The sequence below is a fragment of the Daktulosphaira vitifoliae genome, unplaced genomic scaffold, assembly GCF_025091365.1.
Source record: "Daktulosphaira vitifoliae isolate Bord-2020 unplaced genomic scaffold, ASM2509136v1 Scaffold_1, whole genome shotgun sequence".
Lineage (NCBI taxonomy): Eukaryota > Metazoa > Arthropoda > Insecta > Hemiptera > Phylloxeridae > Daktulosphaira > Daktulosphaira vitifoliae.
The window spans coordinates 1,817,091-1,837,268 of NW_026099572.1; the positions used below are offsets into that span (position 1 = coordinate 1,817,091).

At 27.3% G+C, this 20,178-nt stretch overlaps 2 protein-coding genes across 3 annotated transcripts in view; both read left to right on the forward strand.

Annotated features, from left to right (window-relative positions):
- The first annotated feature begins 924 nt into the window (after window positions 1-924).
- Window positions 925-7,885, forward strand: LOC126893781 (coatomer subunit epsilon). The gene is made up of 7 exons (XM_050664276.1): window positions 925-1,064; window positions 1,833-1,942; window positions 2,485-2,648; window positions 2,715-2,864; window positions 4,612-4,747; window positions 4,809-5,033; window positions 7,673-7,885. The coding sequence occupies exons 1-7, from the start codon at window positions 1,058-1,060 to the stop codon at window positions 7,784-7,786; spliced, it is 906 nt and encodes a 301-aa protein (XP_050520233.1). The 5' UTR covers window positions 925-1,057; the 3' UTR covers window positions 7,787-7,885.
- Window positions 7,886-11,108: 3,223 nt separating this feature from the next.
- LOC126893780 (myotilin-like) overlaps window positions 11,109-20,178 on the forward strand; it is a 139,567-nt gene continuing 130,497 nt past the window's right edge. Inside the window, exon 1 of one of the 2 annotated variants that reach the window (XM_050664274.1) lies at window positions 11,109-11,426. The gene's annotated coding sequence lies outside the window, so the exon portion shown is untranslated. Of the gene's footprint in view, window positions 11,448-20,178 lie in introns of both variants that reach the window. The other variant, XM_050664275.1, reaches the window with a different exon arrangement.

Consider the following 20,178-nt stretch of genomic DNA (forward strand, 5'->3'; position numbering starts at 1 on the left):
CAAATGCACAACTAAGGACTTGGTCCTTCAGGTGAAGAATAAATTCTCCAAAAACTATTATATTATCCATTAATTATTAAAATGTAGAAATAAATGTTGAAGGAAGAAGAGGTAGAGGAAAACCAAAAAAGAGATGGAGAGATCTTATTGAATGCGATATGAGGACAGCTGACGTGAGCGTAGAGGATGTGGGAGATCGTGTCAAGTGGAAGTTTAGGATAAGGGTGGCCAATCCCAAGTAGCTGGGATTAAGGCGAGGAAGAAGAAGAAGATAAATTTTAAATCGCTCTATACTGAGTTAAATTTGACTAACATGAAGAGGTTTAAAATTTTGTAATTAACTTTAATATAAAAATTTAAAAAAATAGCAAAAATAATTATTTTAAAATTATAGTTAATGTAAATATGCGTTTTTGATCACTGTGTGCTGTCAAGCTTTTTAATCAATATGCAGTTTAACGTAAGTCATAATTTGATCGTTTTCTAAGTTTCTAGTAACTGTTGTATATTACACATGTGGTAAGTGTTTTTTACTCATTTGTATTTTCTTTGATCAATTTTATTGTTATTACATATTTGTTTCTTTTTTTTCTTTAACAACAAGTAAAAATTATTAGTAAAATAACTATATTAATAGTTTTTAAACGAAATAAAGCTGTTTTTATCTAATGGAAAGTTTAGAAAATTTAACATTTTTGTTTATTCGTAACATGGAGTTAGAAGATATCTTTGAAAGCCATGATCTGTTTTGTATGTTCGTTGAACATTGTTCGATGCACAGATTATTTGAAGTAATGAGTTAAATATTCAGTAGTATTTTTTCATGGAATTAAATTATCATAGCAATATTACATTAACCAAATTCCTTATCACAAAAATATTGGAATCGGTCAGGTTTATATGATTTATCATAGGGCGACGTGGTTTAATCATTAGTGATAGTAGAATTCTAGTAGTTCTTACAAAGTAGAAACTTTTTCGAATTTTGCTCATGTAAAACTGTTTAAATTTAAATCATCAATTAAAATTTCGTAGATTTTTATAAAATTAATTTATAATGACAGGTGAGTTGAGAGATATTTTAGTTGCATTAAATTTATAATTTAATGTAAAATTCAAGAGATAATTCAATTACTGTAACTAATATTTTGTTCATTATATTACTTGGCAGATTAATCAATTAATTTGATTGAGACTCATGTAAACAACTATGTTAAAGTATTATTTCATTACCATAAAATGAGTGTAATTCTTTAATTATAATACAATATATTTGTAAAAGAAATTGGGTGTTATTGAAATTATGATATGAAATATTTATAAAAGTTTCTATACTTGGAAGTTAATAAAAATTATTAGTTTTGCTTTGAGAAAAGTCCGTCTAAAAATAAATTTTCATATGAATTATCATGCATTGATATTTAAATTTATTAATATCTTGATATATTTCGCCTCCTATAATTAAAATGATTGAACTGTTTTAAACAGATATAATTTATAACAGTCATTATTTAGAAAAATAAATGATTTCATTGATTTGTTAGTCTGATTATTTTTGATTAAGAAATCTATATAATCCTATGTACATATTAGGTTATTTTTTTAGTTTTAGATTTCTGACCTAGCAGCTTGATTGATAAAAACCAAACTAATAAATTTGATCAATCAATATTTTAGGTGGTGGTTTTAACTCAATCTCCAAAATGTATAATATTGTCAATCATGATCCGATAAAAATTGTTGGAAATATTTTGTTATACTAAGTTATATGATTATGAAATATTTATTATTTTATTTGTAGAAATAAATGCTTATGTTTTTTTATTTTATAGATATTGTTAAACAAGCTGAATCCTATGAAGCTAATGAATTATTTGATATAAAAAATTCTTTTTATATTGGGAATTATCAACAATGTATTATTGATTCACAATCAGAACCGGTTTGATAAATTTTACTTCTATTATTTTGTAATACCTAAGTAAAAAAATTTAGTCAAAATTCTATTAAAAAAAATAATTGTAAAGAGTTAAATTTGTAATTTAAAATTTTTGTATTTCATTTCATTTTAATCAAACCCAAAAGAGTTTATGTACATCATTAGATGTTTAAAAAGAAAAAAAGTACAAGAAAAAAATAATTAAAATTAAATCATTAAAATTCAAAATGGAGAGTTAAAATTTGCATTGAATATTTGTACTCTAAGAGAATATAACTGTTATTCTATAATGATTCATTCAAAACACAATTCCAAAATTTTAATTTTTGAGATAAGCTTTTTGAAATTATTCAATTTTTGTTTTCCTGAAGTAGTTGATGTATCTTTATTCTTTGTATAATTTTAATTTCATTTATACAAAGGAGTTTAGTATGGATAAGTGTTACTAGTAATACATTTTTTAATAATAACTCATTTTTGGTCTTAATGTGTTTTGCGTAAAGGGGGTGATATATTGATTGCTTTTATTATTTTTTATGTTACAGCCAAATTATGGAAACTTACGTTTGCAACGTGATATTTATATGTACCGTGCTTATTTAGCTCAAAAAAAATTTAACATTGTTATTGCAGAAATAGGAAATAATGCAACACCAGAATTAAAACCATTTCGTTTATTAGCTGAGTATTTACAAGGTCAAGTGGACAAGTATGTAAAATTTAAGTGTTCAATTAAAATTTAAACTAAAACTTACAAATAATCATTTTATTGAAGAAATTCAATCATAAAATCATTGGAACAAGAAATTCAGAGCATGTATGAAATTAACCATTCTCTGGTTATTGTAGCAGCAACAATTTACAATCATGAAAATAATTTTGAATTAGCTCTAAAAGTTCTTAAAGATGATGATACTCTAGAAGCGTAAGTTATTTATATTTAAAGATAAATTTTAATTTATCTTAAAAACGGTATTTTAAGGTTCTATATTCACTTCAAAGCTCAAAGTTAAGGTTGGTTTGACAATTCAATAACTTTTGATTCAATTAGTGTTTTATGTTAATTTTTTTTTTAATTTTTACACTTAAAATCTATAAAAATATTATAAAATATAATAAATTTTCAATTTATTAAAAAAATTTATGAAAAATGAATAAAAAAATTTTAAGACAATGATTCTGTAAAGTAGATTTTAATGAAAAATTTTAATTAAAGAAAACAAAATCTTATCATATTAAATATTGGTTATAGGTATGTAACTTTTTCCATACAAATTTTTATAAAAAAAAAAACCCAGCACAGTGGGGTCGCGGCATAGTGGAGACATTGCATAGTTGGGTCCAGTATAGATTTAATCTGACAGTGATTAAAATCACTATAATAAGAAACGCTTCGATACAAATCTGTAGATAGTGTTTAATTTTAAAAAATTGATGGATAATTACAAAAACAACATCAACTTCTATTATTTCCTTAATTATACCCAGATTAGTAATTCTTTTAATTATATAATTTTTAAAATTAATTGTTTTCAAATTATTATTGATTTTGATTTTTAATATGTTAAAATTAATCATTTTGACCTACTTTTTATTGTCCTTTTAAGTGAAAGTTTTAATAAAAAATAAAAATGAATTTACTACCGTAACATTTAGCTCAACAACGCAAGTTTGAAATTGACAAAATTAAATAGAAAAACATGAAATTGTTAAGATTAATATGCAATCAGGGAATTTTATAATTACTATTTACAGTAAATTTATCAGAAAAAAAACACATCATTGTAAAATTAATACCTTCTCATCTTCACATCGAAGCTTAAAAATGAAATTTTTAATTATTAAATTAATAAGATATTTTTTAATTAAATTTCCCCTTAAATTCTACTCTAAAGAATAGCTATATTAAAATTTTTTTTTACACTTTTCAGAAATTTTTAATTTTTTTTTTTTATAAATTGAAAATCTATTATATTTTATAATGTTTTTATAGTTTTTAGGTGTAAAAATTATTAAAAAAAAAAAAAAAAAGCAACATATAATATAAATTGGGTCAAAAATTATTGAATTTGTCAAAATATCGTGGACCATTCTGTATATATATATATATATAGATGTTCAATAAGTAAGAATTTTTGCCATTTGATGGACCATCATTCGTTACAGCATTTTAAAATACACTAATTCTATATAATAATTTTGAAGCATGAAAACTTAATATTTTAATAAAAAAAAATGACAAAGGTTTTTATTATTATGATTTAAATGAGGCATTTTTAAAAGAATAATTACTTAAGTATGTTTTGTTGGTTGTTCAATAAATTGAGCTTCCTTGATTAGTGCTTGTGACTACTTAATAATTAAATTTGATGTAAATGAGGAAACTTTCAATTTTTTAGAATTGAATGACTGATATAGTATGACTATCAATAATATTGATGTCTTAGTGTGAAAAATATTAAGAGCATTTTTACATTTTTTCAGAGCAGATTTTTTTTTCTATAATCTCTTTTTTAATGCAGTTTATCAACTCAAATATTGAGTTTTTAATTTGCAAATTTATTATATTAATAATTATGTAATTATTAAATAATTAACATAATACTGTCAAAAAAGCACTTAATACTGAGATAATAATATTAATTGTTATTCATTTATAATTGTTTATTTAGTATGGCTTTATCATTAATAATTTACTTGAGAATGAATAGAGTTGACTTAGCTACTAAAGAGTTCAAAAAGTTAAGAGACAAAGATGAAGATGCTACTTTGACCCAAATGGCTCAAGCTTGGTTAAATTTAGCTTTGGTATACTAAACTTTACTTTAAATTTTATTGTTATTAATAAATATTTTTATAAAAAATGTAGGGCGGAGAAAAATTACAAGAAGCTTATTATATATTTCAAGAGCTGACAGACAAGTATGGAATCACAGCTTTATTATTAAATAGCCAAGCTGCTTGTTATATTGGCCAAGGAGATTATAAAAAAGCTGAAATCACCTTACAGGACGCTTTAGAAAAAGATAGCAATAACATAGATTCATTAGTCAACTCTATATTTATTGCTAGTCATTTAAAACTTTCATCCGATGTAAGTTTATACATCAGTAATAAAAAAAAATGTATATATATATACAGGGTGATTTTTTTATCATAACCCACTCAATTACTTACAGAATAATAATAATTTAAACATTTTTTTTTATTATTATCTTTAGTTACACATTATTCTTGAATTATTAACTATGAAATACTTTTTAAGTTCATCCCTTATGCCTGGTAAGGGTGTCAACTTTGTTTTTTTAAATGGTAACTCATATTTTTAATTTAATAAAATGTTTGAGTTTTTAATTCAATAGTAAATGGCATTTGAATTTTTAATAAAACTTAATTTATTTATTAGATATAAACATTTAAAGTTTAAAATTTTTGAGTTAATATATAGGTATAATACACAAGAAATTACAAATACAGGTAGCTAATTGGTTTTTTATGACATCGATATTAGCAGGTACACAGCATTGTTATTATCAATGATAGTAAGGTACATTGTTGCGAGTTTATAAATACACTAACTGACAATACAAAAAGTATATCTATTGATAGTCATAATTGATAATAAACAATTCGTGACTGTGATAGCAATATCATAAAAAACCAATTAGCTACCTGTATTTGTAATCCCTTGTGTATTATACCTATATATTAACTCAAAAATTTTAAACTTTAAATGTTTATATCTAATAAACAAATTAAGTTTTATTAAAAATTCAAATGCCATTTACTATTGAATTAAAAACTCAAACATTTTATTAAATTAAAAATATGAGTTACCATTTAAAAAAACAAAGTTGACACCCTTACCAGGCATAAGGGATGAACTTAAAAAGTATTTCATAGTTAATGATTCAAGAATAATGTGTAACTAAAGATAATAATAAAAAAAAATGTTTAAATTATTTTTATTCTGTAAATAATTGAGTGGGTTATGATAAAAAAATCATCCTGTATATATATATATATATATATATGTTTATATATAGAGTGTTCAGTAAGTAAGGAAACATGTGAATTGTTACATACAATGAGAACAACAGATCCCCATTTCCTTACTTATTGAACACTCTATATGTGGGAAATCAATGAGCAACAACAGGAACAGAACACAGATTTTCCTCTTTCAGAATATTAAAATAAATTATAATATTATTACAAATTTACAATATTAATCGTGTACTTAAAAGTTATAAAGCATTTACAAAAGCATATAAATTAAATAAATACTAAGATATAAAAAAATAATAAAAAAATACATTGTAGCAGACTCACAACACTCATTGTTAACGCTAGATTATAACGCTACCCAACTTCACTTTCCTATTGTTGCCATTTAAGTATCAACGGTATTCACATATATTACTACTCAATTACTCGTAAAATAATTATAATTTTGAGAATGAATTTTTTTTGTATTTGTTATTTATATATAATTTATGATTTAATCACTTTTAAGTATTTTAATAATTCATCCTTTATACATTGTAGGATATCTAACTTTTTTTTTTTTAATAGAAACATACATATTTAATTAGCTTATGTGTATATATATATATATATATATATATATATATATATCAGTGTTGAGAAGGATCTGGTTCCAAAAGGAACGGATTCCTGGAACGAGTTCTTTTTGAAGGAACGATGCTAGGAACTGCTTCCTTTTAAAATAAAGGAATGAGGAAAATGAACAAATTCCATTTTTTAAGGAACGTGAACGGAAATTACAGTTCCTAAAAATTTTTATAAACATGTTTTAGTGTAGTTTTCTTCGTATCTAGACATTAAAATATTAAGGTATTTTTAGTTGACTTTTGACAATGGAAGTCCCCTATATACCCAGCCGAGATCGTAGGCTGTTTAAATGAATCAATTGACTATAAATAGAGTTATTATCACATGTAGGTATACAGTAAATATTTAATATATGTGTACATATATTAAATAATGCACCGAATATTATCGTCGTTTCTTGTTAACTAATTTATGTTAAAGGTTTTGGGTTTTCTGATTTATTATTTCTAACTTATATGTAGACAATAGACATTGGTCGCGTTGACACAAGTCGTTAGCATTTACTACCTGCTTATAAATATAATTTTCGAATACTTTTAAATAAGGAATACTACAAATTTGTTTTGTATTCGACTGCTGATGAAAATCATTGATGACCGTTATCATGATCTCATTACCACAATTTTTTAAATAACTTGGTTACATAAAAGGAACGAGTTCTTATTTTGGAGGAAATGGATCTGGAACAAGTTCCTTCTTAATATAAAGAACTAGGATCTGGAACGAGTTCATATTTTAGAAAATGAACGGGGAACGGAACGAGTTCCATTTAAAAAGGAACTTTCCCAACACTGATATATATATATGTGTGTGTGTGTGTGTGTGTATCATTCAATTCATTTTGTGTGGATTTATCTGTACTCAAGAGAAATGTGTTGTTGTTAATAGTATTTATCGTTGTAAAAATTTCATTCATCATTTGATTTTTGTTAATAATTTATTAGAGAATCGACAACAACAGTGCAGTGAACATTATTGTTTAGGTATCATTTTATTGGTTTATTGCACTTCACTATACAGTCTTACAATATTCAAATTTCTCCAAACTAAAAATATTAATTTAAATATTAAAGTTTTAAATAAATTCATTTTTTTCAGGTTGCTAAAAGACAATTAAACATGCTTAAAGATTCATTTGCCAGCTCTGAATTTATTAAAAATTACTATGAAAAAGAAATAGAATTTGATTCATTGTCAAAAATATATCAGTAATTTGTTTTGTAATATTCCACAATATTTATTGATAAGTTGAACATATTTTTACATATTTTAAAATTTAAAAGAATAAAAACGATATTATTATTTTTAATACTAAGTATTTTTTTATTATTACTTCTTATTATCATAGGGATACTCAAATTACATTTTGGAGTGCTTATTTAATTTAATTAAATTATAAATAATGAGCTAAAATTTTATAAAAACAGTCAGGTTTAGTAGCGTAGAGGGAATCTGAAGTAATATTTATAGTATAAATTGAAATCAAGCAGTAATATTAATCATTATTATAAAACGCTTTAGTACTAGTATAGTTATAACCACGAGCCTGTAACTATCGCTCTAAAGATAGACTCTGCAACGAGGTTGAAACGACAGCTCATAACTGAAAATGTAGATACATCCATTAACATTTCAAGCAATACGACAATCCTTCAACACAGATATGAAACTTGCTACGGAAGAATTAATATAAAGTGCAAGGATAACAGAATTTGAAATAAATGGAAACAAAACCAATGTATAACTATGTAACAAAAGAGCAACTACAAATACATCAAACAAGGAACATACATCGGAGATCCTCTGACGTAAAGTATAAATTTAAAAGATTACATAGTTTAAAGTATCCATGTACAGAACTAAACAGTCAAAACAACAATCATGAAGAAATAAAATAACTAATACTGTCTCGTGTCATTTCGTGATACACGGTGCCCCACGACTCGCGCCTCCTTTATCAACCGTTGGCCTGATTTTTATTTATCAATGAAAATTGTATAATCTGTATTTTATATTACTAGTATACAAATAAATAATTAATTTATCTGTCATAACATACACTTTTATACACTAGCTTTTATATATGTATATACATGTTAAATTGATTATTGTTTACGATACATCTTATCTTAAAATAACTATCATGTTACGTTTAATTTAATACAATAAATTGAGAATCATTAAAAGCGCTGATAACAACAACCCATGAAGGCGGCAATTAAAAATAATATAAAAAGGCTTAGTTCTGCTTTCACATCAGTGAGCTCTGTCTCTGTCTCTCCTTTTTGAAGATCTGAACTCAATAAAGAATTCAGAATTCTTCTATCTGATTTATTTTGATCAAACTAGCCGCGATCCCGTGTTGTCGGTACATTTTAAAACGAAATCGAATACAATTATTTTGCGTCAATACTTTATTTATTTATTTAAAAGGAACAGTATAAATCTGAACGTAAGATATCTAAAAAGGTAAGTAAATTCATATTAACCCAATTATTTAGAATTAATAATCTGAGTAAAGAATGGTAAAGCAATAGTTTTTTTAAACATCATTTAATTTAATTATTAATAACTAGTTAGTGCTTGGTCACATACTTCGACTAGGTGTCAGATAGGAGGCCAAGACCCTGGCCACTACAAGAATACCGCAGCGTTTAATACCTCTGTGAGAGGAACTTGATACATATCTTTTTATATTTACTTGTCTTTACTGTTTTAAACCCTCGGACTCTACAACCCCGATAGAACCTCGTTGCTCTTGAATTGACCAAATCCCCAAATACCCAAACTTGGTCAAAAATACCCTAACACCCTTTGCTTATTTTTGTATTACTACATATTTTACAACAAATTATTTATACGCCGTTTTTATACAAACAATACTTTTAATTCGATATTTTCACGCTTATCGCCACAATCATAATTACGAGTAAGAGTCATATACCCCATGATAAAAATTAAATTAATAGTGAAGATTTTTTTATTTTTATTCATTCAAAAGTCAAAATCTGTTTATAAATCAAAAGAATAAGTAAAGACATGAATATTCTGAATGAGAAAACCATATAGTTGGGTTAGTCAATAGTCGAACCTTATAATTAATGGAAAACGGATAATACAATTTTTGTTTTCGTTTCAAGTGGTAGTGAACATTTTTTTCTAGTAATCTCTTCCTCCCATGACAAAGCCCTAATTACCTCACTGCTTATCATTAAAATGAATTAAAATTAAAAAAATTAATTATATAATTAAATGTTACAACAATATTTTTATCAACATAATATTTAAATGCATATTAACACTATGTTAAAAGTAAACATTTTCAGTATAATGTGATGTGAAATTATTCTCTAGCTGATTTTTAGACAATTGTGTATTAATGTGCATGTCATATTAATATTCATGTACCATTATTTTGTATATTTTATATATATATACATATATAAATATTTTGTACCATTGAATATGCTGGAAAATGTATTCTAATTAACAATAGATTATTGTGTACAATGAATAGTTTTCGTGACAAGTCAGAGAAGGACTTATTAAACCTATAAGACAAACGAAGAGGTGAATGAGACTGCTTAATGTAAAACAGCAGGTAAGTGCAATTTAATTGAGAGCATTGAACAAGAATGATTTCATTAAAGTGATTAAAGTTAAGAATTATCTTTACAAACGTTGTGTGTAATAGTTTTATCTCGATGGAAACTTGAAACAGGTATTACGTTGTGTTACAATATATTTTTAATTTTAATCGAATGTATTATATTAATTGGATAAATATGTTCAATAATTAAAGATTTTCGGCTACGTTTCATACTATATAAATAAAAAAAATTATGTAAATTTTCAATTGATTTATGGTTAAATTGTAAAAAATACAAGGAGAATTATTTCCTTATCAATTATACATATCTATATTATTTCTTGAAAAATTTTTGTTTTTAAAATGACAATACAAAATAATGGTGTTTTGGAGAGAGTAAGGCGTATACTAGAGGTTTCTTACGTTTTAAATATGCAATGTTTTAAACGTATTTAAAACACCAAACATTTCAAAATTTACATTGATAATATGGGATATTTTAAACATGCTTTTAATTATAAAATCTATTTTGTAATAACTCCGTCGTATACCCTGAACATTTGGAAAAATAGCGTGCTTTACTATGCATATAAGTAATGTGATAAAAAATGCAACAGTCACGGTCATCTACTCAGGTTGGTGCACAGACTGTGATCAATGTTAAAACGGTGTTTGTGTGCAACTAAAGCACTAATAAAATAGTCCCATTGTAACACGCTAATAATGAAGAGAAATTAATATTATATAATATTTGTATTTACCCTAGAAAAATAATACTTGTGTACTATTTATATTAAAGGGTACAGGAGTAGTGTTCACGCCAGGCAGTAGTGCCGCCTCCGTGGTCAGCTGATACCACTGTCGGCCTTATCAGTGGAGCCGGTTCGGTGAACATCGGTCGGCGGCTGCCCGAACACGTTTTTGTTTTTGTGTGTTGTTCGGACTACTATTTTTTTTAACCTCGTTTTTTCTTTTCGGTCGGCGGTGCCCCGAGCACATGGTTTTTATGTCGCTCGCTCGGATTATTATTGTGATTAACGTTATTGTTAATTCGGCGGATTCACGCATATTTTCTGCGGTTCGCGTAATACTATGTTAAGTCATCTGATGGACTGGTGGCTGGTCAATTTCTAGTTGGCGAATTTACGGGTACTCTCTGGCGGCCCATTACCGTTACGTTTAAATTGGTCATATGTTGCTATTCTGGACGTTAAGGAAGTGAACGGCATGGAAAGGTGATCACCGAGCATATTTGCGGACCAGGTCGGATCTATTATTATTAATGTAATTATTGTAACAAATATTGTTAATTGTTATTTAATGTTATTTTAAAGTTGGGGACGCCCAAATTCATTATTATTATAAATCATTATATTATAAGCGGATTGTTATAATATATCATACTTTATTTATTTCCACTGCGTAATTGTGTGAAACAAGTGTATTTAAGAGTAGATCTAGAGATAGGAGGTAGATTGTTTCTCTCGTTTGAATAAGTATCCATGGGTTTGGGTGTATCCTATTTTTACACGGGTTGTAGGGTATTTATTTTTCTATATATCGTTTATGTCGTTGACTGTACTTTTATAGTTTTCTTAATATTTTTAGCTTGTTGAGAAGACACCATTTAAGATTGGTAACTTGAATGTCCCATTCAAGTTACCAATATAATATTTTTGACTATGTATTTATATAGAAGTGAGTTGATGAGTACAAAATCGAAGGAAGATATTTTGTTTCTTCTGTTTTGCAATGGTAAACTCTTAAATGCATAAGGTACTGTTTTTAGGACTAGTGCGGAAGGCTCTAATAGAAAGTCGTATTGCTAAGTTGAAGATAGGATTGAGTATTTGTTTAATTTTGAGTTTCGTTGAGTTGTACATTATTGTATTATATGGTCTTATCATAAAACCATTCCTTTCTTTTAACCTCTCAATACTAGAAAGTTTATCTTACAATACACCATACCACACAAAAAACTATATACAATCAATATTCTCTCTTCTACATTACAGTTTAACATACAGTTGATACAATCACGTTTCATACATATCAGCCCTGTCCCATCAAGTATGCCATAGTTTAATAAACAAACATTATTGTACTCTATATAAATATCATAATAAAAATAAGACGCAATATAATCTACATTTAGTTTATGATGAGTACCCAAAAATGAATAACACGACGAACTAGGAATAGTACTAGGCGATGATGACTTATTTAATGACATCCCATTAAAAAAGACACTGGGCTGCCGGCCTATTTCGATCGTACGCCTAAACTGACACATTGTGATCTTCGCTGGCTTCTCGAGTGATGATCTTCTCTTATGTTAAAATATCGATAATTATATTAACGTTTAATTTGTGTTTATTAATATATTCATGTTATTATTATTTTTGTATTGTCTATTCATGACTGTCCTTTTTTCTGTATTAATATAAAAGTGATAATAAATTACAATAATCTATTATTTACGATACTTTGGTATTGTTTTATTTATCACATGAATATTATATTGGAACAATATGGATACTATAGTACCAAAACAACGATCAAATAAGATTGTTTAAACAGATTTTCATGCTATAATTGCGAGACTCAAACCTTCGATTAACCACGCCCTAAATTATTCTACAATATTTACTCATATTTTGTCTATCCTTTCTCCCTTTTTATTATAATTGTTGTCTTACGACAATTGTGTTGTAATCTATTTTTGAGAGTAATTAACTTCTAGATGCTTTTGTAAATTTAGTTCTTTACTTTTCATACAGTTTTTAATAATTATAACTACTCCTCTACTGAATAAGTCAGTCTAAATTTAAGCGATTTGTAAAATATTCATTAGAGTGTAAAAAATGTGACTTGATGTGTGTGTTTGGCATTGAGTTTCAGGGAAATTCCCTATCCGGATTCAAGTGCACGTCTTTTGTCAGCGCTCTGGAGGCAGTCGAAACCGCCCCTATGACGCCGCAAATGAGGCTTGCAATCGCACGGGACTAAGTAATCCCGAAGTTCGTTCACGGACTGACGTTTACGAAGCTTCCCGACTGTAAGTTAAGACAATTAAGTCACGAGACTAGACGCACGATTCGGGGATGACTGGATCTCGCGACTTCGTGCCCCAATGCGTACATCCACGCCCCTACGTCATCTGGGGGCTAGGGGTGCCCGATTTCGAAAGATTTGTTCCTAAAAATTGTTTCGAACGTTTGACTAAGCTCGAACATTCACAGGTGCCGGTGGTGCGTGAAGCATTCCGTCTCTTCGGAGCGAGTGTGGTAGCAACCCTCCGTCACCGTGTTGAAAGGGTCGCAGCGATGACTAGTCATGAAGAACTCCTCCATAGTTAGGTGGACGGTGCTGAGCTTAAGCTCTGTCCTGGTAGCTGGGAATCGACAGCATACACGCGCAAGCTAGATGGTATAACTGGCCGTGACTGGCAGTGCGCCAAGATTAGGATTAATATCATGGCCAGCCGCAAGCGTATCGGACGTGCCGTGGATTTGCTACGCCCTCAGAGATCCTTGCGCACATCGTGCAAGTGTGCCCTAGAACTCATGGTGAGAGAATCCTTCGACACGACTATTTCGTCTGGAGCGCTTACTGATAAAGGATTTCAAGTAGAGCGGGAGCATCTCTACGCGTTACGAGATGGTAATCTTAAGCCGGACCTCGTCGCCACTATTGATGACGAGACTAGAGGCAAGAGATCCGTTATCTTGGATGTACAAATTGTTTCGGCCACAACACCAAAGACTGGCACGATGAGAAAGTACGAAAATACGTTAGCCGCTAGTATCTAAGTCCGAGATCATGGCGAGACACCAGTCGACTGCAGTACACACAGTCGCCGCGACCATAACTTGGCGAGAGGTATGGCTACCTAGCTCACTTAAGAGCCTGATAACTCTTGGGCTAAGCCGTCACCTCTTGGGTGGACTAGTTGTAACAGTCCTCCACGGTACCCTGCTAAATTGGCACACGTTTAATAGGACGACTAGGGTATTTGGGTAGTCGGGTGAATACCGCCGTCCCCCACAATATGGGAGCCTCCTCGTCTCCCTGGCTTGGGTCCCTTAGGCTCATGCCACTTTCCTTTCACCTCTATCTACATTCCTGTTTGTCCAAGTCTAGGCTTTTTAATGATGAATAGCCCTGGCTTACATCTTCTTTCCAATTGGCTTCCATGGGGTAGAAGCCATCCCATTCAAGGCAGCATGAGGTACTCGTGTCGTTGGGGTGACTTTTTGAATTTTTTTTTATCTTTTTTTACTCAACGGGTAAACTTCTTATCTGTTGAAGTTTGCCCCTAAAGCAGGATCTCATATCCCTATTCCAGGTTTTTAGTTGAACGAGTTAGTGGCCCTAACAGACCTATCAGGTTTGAGATTCTTTGCTTAATAGGCAATAACAGATAGGTATTTTTTTCGATCGTGACCAGTCTAAGATTGTCTTACTAACATTGGTAAACTGGGAAATTTGGGTGTTTATGCTGTCGGCCTTGCATGCCAAATTCGTGATGTCATACTCGATTTGGCTTGGTTTCTAAGCTTGTGAGACACTAATTTTGCGTTAGTCCGATGCGCGCTTGACCCTTAACCGGCAGAGTGTCGTACATTGGTCCCAGCTGGGTTCTTTATTTTGTTCACTTTGTGACGTTGTGATACCAGAAGGTGCTTTGTTGTGTACCTTAAATTAAAATGGAATAGTAGAAGTAGGTCTGTGCTATACTGAGTAAGAAAGAATTATGGCGTTATTTGGTTTACAACCATGTCGCGCGATCTTCTTTCATATTATGATATACCTATTCTAGATCTCTGGTTGAATAGGTTGGAGACCACAGAGTGGACAGGGTTTAGTTTTTTGAAACGATGGACGTAGATAGATAGATAGATATAATTCTAAATTATAATTTGTTAATTCAAGAAGTTAAAATATTTGTATGCTCACTTAACATCATAACGAATATTTCAATATAATTTTCCTTTTCCGTAAAACATGCGTCCTTTATATTGAATTTATTATAATACTATATTGAGTATAGTTTATGTAATTCACTATCAGATGACAAAAAAAAAAAAAATTGTCAATAAATTTAAACACTCGTATAAGTTAAAATATATATTTTTTGGTAAAAAAAAAAGTTTTGGCAAAATTCAGCAAATATATGTGTTATTACATAAAAATATACATTACATTTTAAAATATTAGTTTCAATTTCTGAAGTTCATTAAAATTATTAAATTAAACAGGTTTGCATTGAAGCATTATAAAGTTATAATCATTGTAAAAGTTTTATCTAAACTTGTTCTCACTTTGCCGCGTCCTGCTGTACTAGTTTTTTAATACATATTTTTTTTAACTTAGTTTTGAAACTTTTATAAAAAAACGACTTTATAAATATTATTTTTATTAAATTGAAGCATCTAGAACAATATTTTATTTTATCCCAAAACAAAACAAAAACATCTTTCCAATACTTATAATATTGTTTTAATAATATGAAAAACGTATAATTTATCACATCACATCATATAAAAGAAAACCAAAAATGTTGTTTTCATTGGATAAAATTTAATTCTGAAAATGGATACTTTTTTAAATTTCTAATATTTAATCATAACAATTGAGTACTGGTTGATACGTATAAATTATCTTAAAATAAATTATAATTACACCAAAATAATTATATAAATTCTTCTTCTAAAAAAAAGAAGAGGTAAAAATTCGAAATCTTGAAATTAAGCTAAAAAATGCAAGTCATTTAAACTTTTTATGATTTATTCTGTTAAAACGAAATAAGTAATGAGTATTCTCACTCAGTATACAAAGACGACTTGTCAACATTGTCAGAAATGAGAAGCTTTGAATATTTTAATGCTTTTGAAAATATTTAATTTGTTCACTTTCAAAACTTCTATGCATTCTTTAAATGTCAGGTTTTCTTGCGTTATTTGTACAAATTAATTTGATTTTTTTGATCACAGAATTATTTCCATATTTTTTAATATGTAATTTACTTTATATTTTTATGAAATAGGTATACACAAAATTTAGTGGTACTTAATTGTTTATTTTTAATTTTTTTTTTTTGATATATACACATCAATTATTTTCTTCAAAGATAATGGAAGTCTGTTATAAAAAAACTTAATAAAGTAAATCTAAATAACTTAATTATAACACAATATTTTTGTCAATATATGTTTTTCGACAAAGTTACAAAATAAAAAGTAAAATAGTCAATAAATTATTTTTTTATAACAGTGATTTACAATCACTGCTAATTTTAGTTAATAATTTGTAAAATAATTTTCATAAATATTTATCTGCAATCATTGCTTTAAAAGATATTCATAAGTAAAATAAAAATATATAAGACATTAAAAATTAATGATATATTAGGGATTTGTTTAAGGTCTTCATCATAGTAGGAATGTCATCTTTTATTGGATCATTATTGTCATGGAAATATATCTTCATAAAATTATTGAGTGTCGTCTGGTAATGTGAACAATTTTATGAGATTTGTGACAAAATTTTGCTTAGGGAGTTTTTTACATGATTTTTTTTTTTTGGTATCATTTTAATATTATCAAAGAAGGTTTAAGAAAATATATAGATTATTTAAGTTTTATAACTTTGATACCTTCAGAAGCCATTGCATTTGAATTACAGTAATAATAGTATAAATAAAATATTTATGTAAATAATTAATAAATTAATTATAGTTTTACCTTTAACAATTCAGAAACTTTTTTTAAAGATTTCTCAACTATCATTCTTAATTTTATTTTAATCATATAGACAAAAGTATAAACTATAAAATAAAGTTAAAGTTACTACTAATACTGTATTTTTATAGCAGGTGACATTTTACTATGAATTATCTTATTAACTTTTGGAACAAAATTTATTGTCAATATATTTAACCCCAAGTAAAAAGTGAATTTTATTGGCTACAAAAACTAGACTGAATAAAAAAAAAAAAACCCAGCACAGTGGGGTGGTGGCACAGTAAGGTCGTGGCATAGTTAGGTCCAGTATAGATGATATCTGACAGTGATTAAAATCACTATCATAAAAAACGCTTCAATGCAAATCTGTAGATAATGTTTAATTTAAAAAAAAAAATTTGTTAAAATTGCATATTTTTGAATACGGTAGCCATTTACTACTTAATATTTTGATTTAATAATTAAATAATAAACTATTAAAATAATTTAGTTAACTATGTTTTTACACTTGGAAATAGTACATATTGTATTTATTTTATTTTGTCTGGTTGCATTTTAATACAGGAAGTAAAATATTTTACTCCATTTTGAAAATAGTATGTTTTCCTTCAATTGATTTTTGTTATACATCATATAGCATGTGAAATACTGCATTTTGACGCTTCTCGGTAATGGTTCTTTTTGACATAATTTTATCCATCAAAAAAGTATGTTTTATTAAAATTCAGAATATTTAACACGAATATTTAAACAAAGAAAATAGTACATTTAGAGATAATCTAGTCATGCCATGTAGTTTTTTTCATCTGAAACCATATCTAACTCGATTTTGTCAATTTTGGAAATAGCATGTTTTGAAATTCCACTACACAATTACAAAGTTATTTCATTTTACGGTATTTTTTATTGAATGTCAGAATTTTCCGGTGATTGAACAGATAATAGTATTACATACAAAATTATGATATCACAGTAGGGCTAAATTTAAATATTTTGTTTGTTATAAATAATATTTATTACAACATGGCGCGAATTAGATTACTTGCCTTTTTGGTTAAAAACTTGACGATGTTTATTCATTAGTGATTTTACTCTACGTATATTTAAAATACCATTAGCTCAAAAAGTTAAATTTTTGCATAAAATTAAAATTTTTTTTGACGCAGTGAAATTAAGATGGTTGTAATCATTTTTAAAAGGTATTACGAAAAATACCATTACATAATATTGTACTTTTTTTTTAAAAAATTATAATTTTCGCTTGCAAATATCTATACAATATCGTATTATGTGGTAGGTTGAGTAGAATGGAGACTAGGAAGATATTATTTTTTTAGGTGGAGTTTTTATTTTCAAATGCTACTTACCTAAAATAATAGTATGGAGAAGGCAGACAAATTAGTTTAGCCTACAGGTAACAACAAAAAGTTAAATACACTCCCTTTGGTGAAAATGTGTTTTTTTTTTTACTTTGAAGTGTTAAGGAAATGTTTTCTAGTATATTCTTTCAGGATTAAATACACTACTGGTTCTAATATACTCCTAATTTCTAATCAAGGCTTATTAATTAGTATTTATTAAATCTATTTATGTTTCTTTTATTTCAATTTTTAACAACTAAGTTATGTTAAGCGTTAATTGTTTAATAAGATACTTTTTTAATTATCGTAAAATTGAATTTATTTATTTTTTTAATAGTTTCTTTATTTGACTTAAAGACGGCCAGTTTAATAAAATTTAATTCTAAGCTAGTGACACACCGAATGGAAAATAGATTAAATACAGGAAATAAGGAAAATCGGGTGACACTTAGTGACATCAAAACAACAATCAACTTATTAAATTGAAAATGTTATCGTCTATACTCAAATGTAAAAAAAAAAAAATGCTTCTTAATGTTTTCTTTTGTTTTTAATTAATTTTAATGTGTTGTGCATCGACTAGTGAATTTCGAATTTAATAGTTAAGTGTCTTTCTTTAATTTAAATCTAAAATTATTTTGCTCAATGCGTGTTGTTAAGATTTTTAAAATGTATTTAAAATGAAATATGGCTAAAAATGATAAAATTAGAAAATCACCATTTTGAAAAAAAATATTTGTTGGTTATCTGTCTATTCTTTTTGTAATATTTTAAAAATTTGTTATAATATATACCAAGTTAAACAATTTTAATTTTAATTATAGTCTATTTTCCGAAATGATATGATTTTTATAAAATTGTTTGTAAAGAAATTTTGTTAATCTCTAATTTTAAAAATGTTAGCCAATATTAGAAATCTTTTTATGAAACTCTTATAGTAACACTACAATGTTGAACTGTAGTAGTCTAATGACATCAAAAGAAGAAATTTTGTTATTGTTCTTTGTATTAAATATTACCTGTTCCAGTCAGTACCAGATAAGCCACGTTTCCTCGTTCAAATACTGGATAAAAAATAAAACTGAAATATTTGCGTGGTTCATCAGGAAAAGTGTTGGTGGCGTGTATCGTGTAGATAAAATATGCTGAGGTGCTAGCAAATACGATAAATTCAGTGTAGTAGCATAACCATATATATTTTGTAAGTTCACATTTTGACATAAAACAAAAGTCATCAGTCATCAACATCTGTAAGTTATAATACAAAATGTGCTATTTTAAAGCAATACGTTAAAAAAAAATTTATAATAAATGGTAATATGTTATGTTTAGGTTATATGTTAATGTTATGGTTTCATATAAATTTTTTTTGGCAGAATTTATAAGTATATTTGTAAATTTTTCATTTCAATTGTTGTAATAACAAAACCTATTTAAGTATATAAAATTATTTTATAGACATTTTTTTATTCCGTTTAACTTCAAAGTTAAAATACCGCAGTACTAATAAATGAGCCAACAGGTTACTATTATCATTAATAATATTTTTCCAATAAATATTTTGAAATTATAATAACTGTAAATTTGAAGATTGTTATCATGTTTTCTAAATTCTAATAATTAAACTATAGATACAGAGGTTGATTGACCACGAGGGCAAAAGAGCAAATACCTCCTATGAATAGCATTTATAAAATTTATTTATTTTTTGTTTTCATTTCTTTTTTTGGGTGAGTCTAACACAATCTTTTTGTCTTCTGAGCTAATAGCCTCTCAGTATGCCATTATATAAATACCGAAATGTTTTACCTCTATCAACTCAAAAACTTAAATACACAAAAGTTATAATTTTAAGCTTTATGAATTTAATTATTTAATTTATTAGAGTTTTAAAAATTAAATAGTTAA

Coding starts and splice junctions, on each gene's coding strand:
- LOC126893781 (XM_050664276.1), top strand. Junction 2,649..2,714: donor TTACAAGGTCAAGTGGACAA/GTATGTAAAATT, acceptor ATTTTATTGAAG/AAATTCAATCATAAAATCAT. Junction 4,748..4,808: donor CTTGGTTAAATTTAGCTTTG/GTATACTAAACT, acceptor TAAAAAATGTAG/GGCGGAGAAAAATTACAAGA.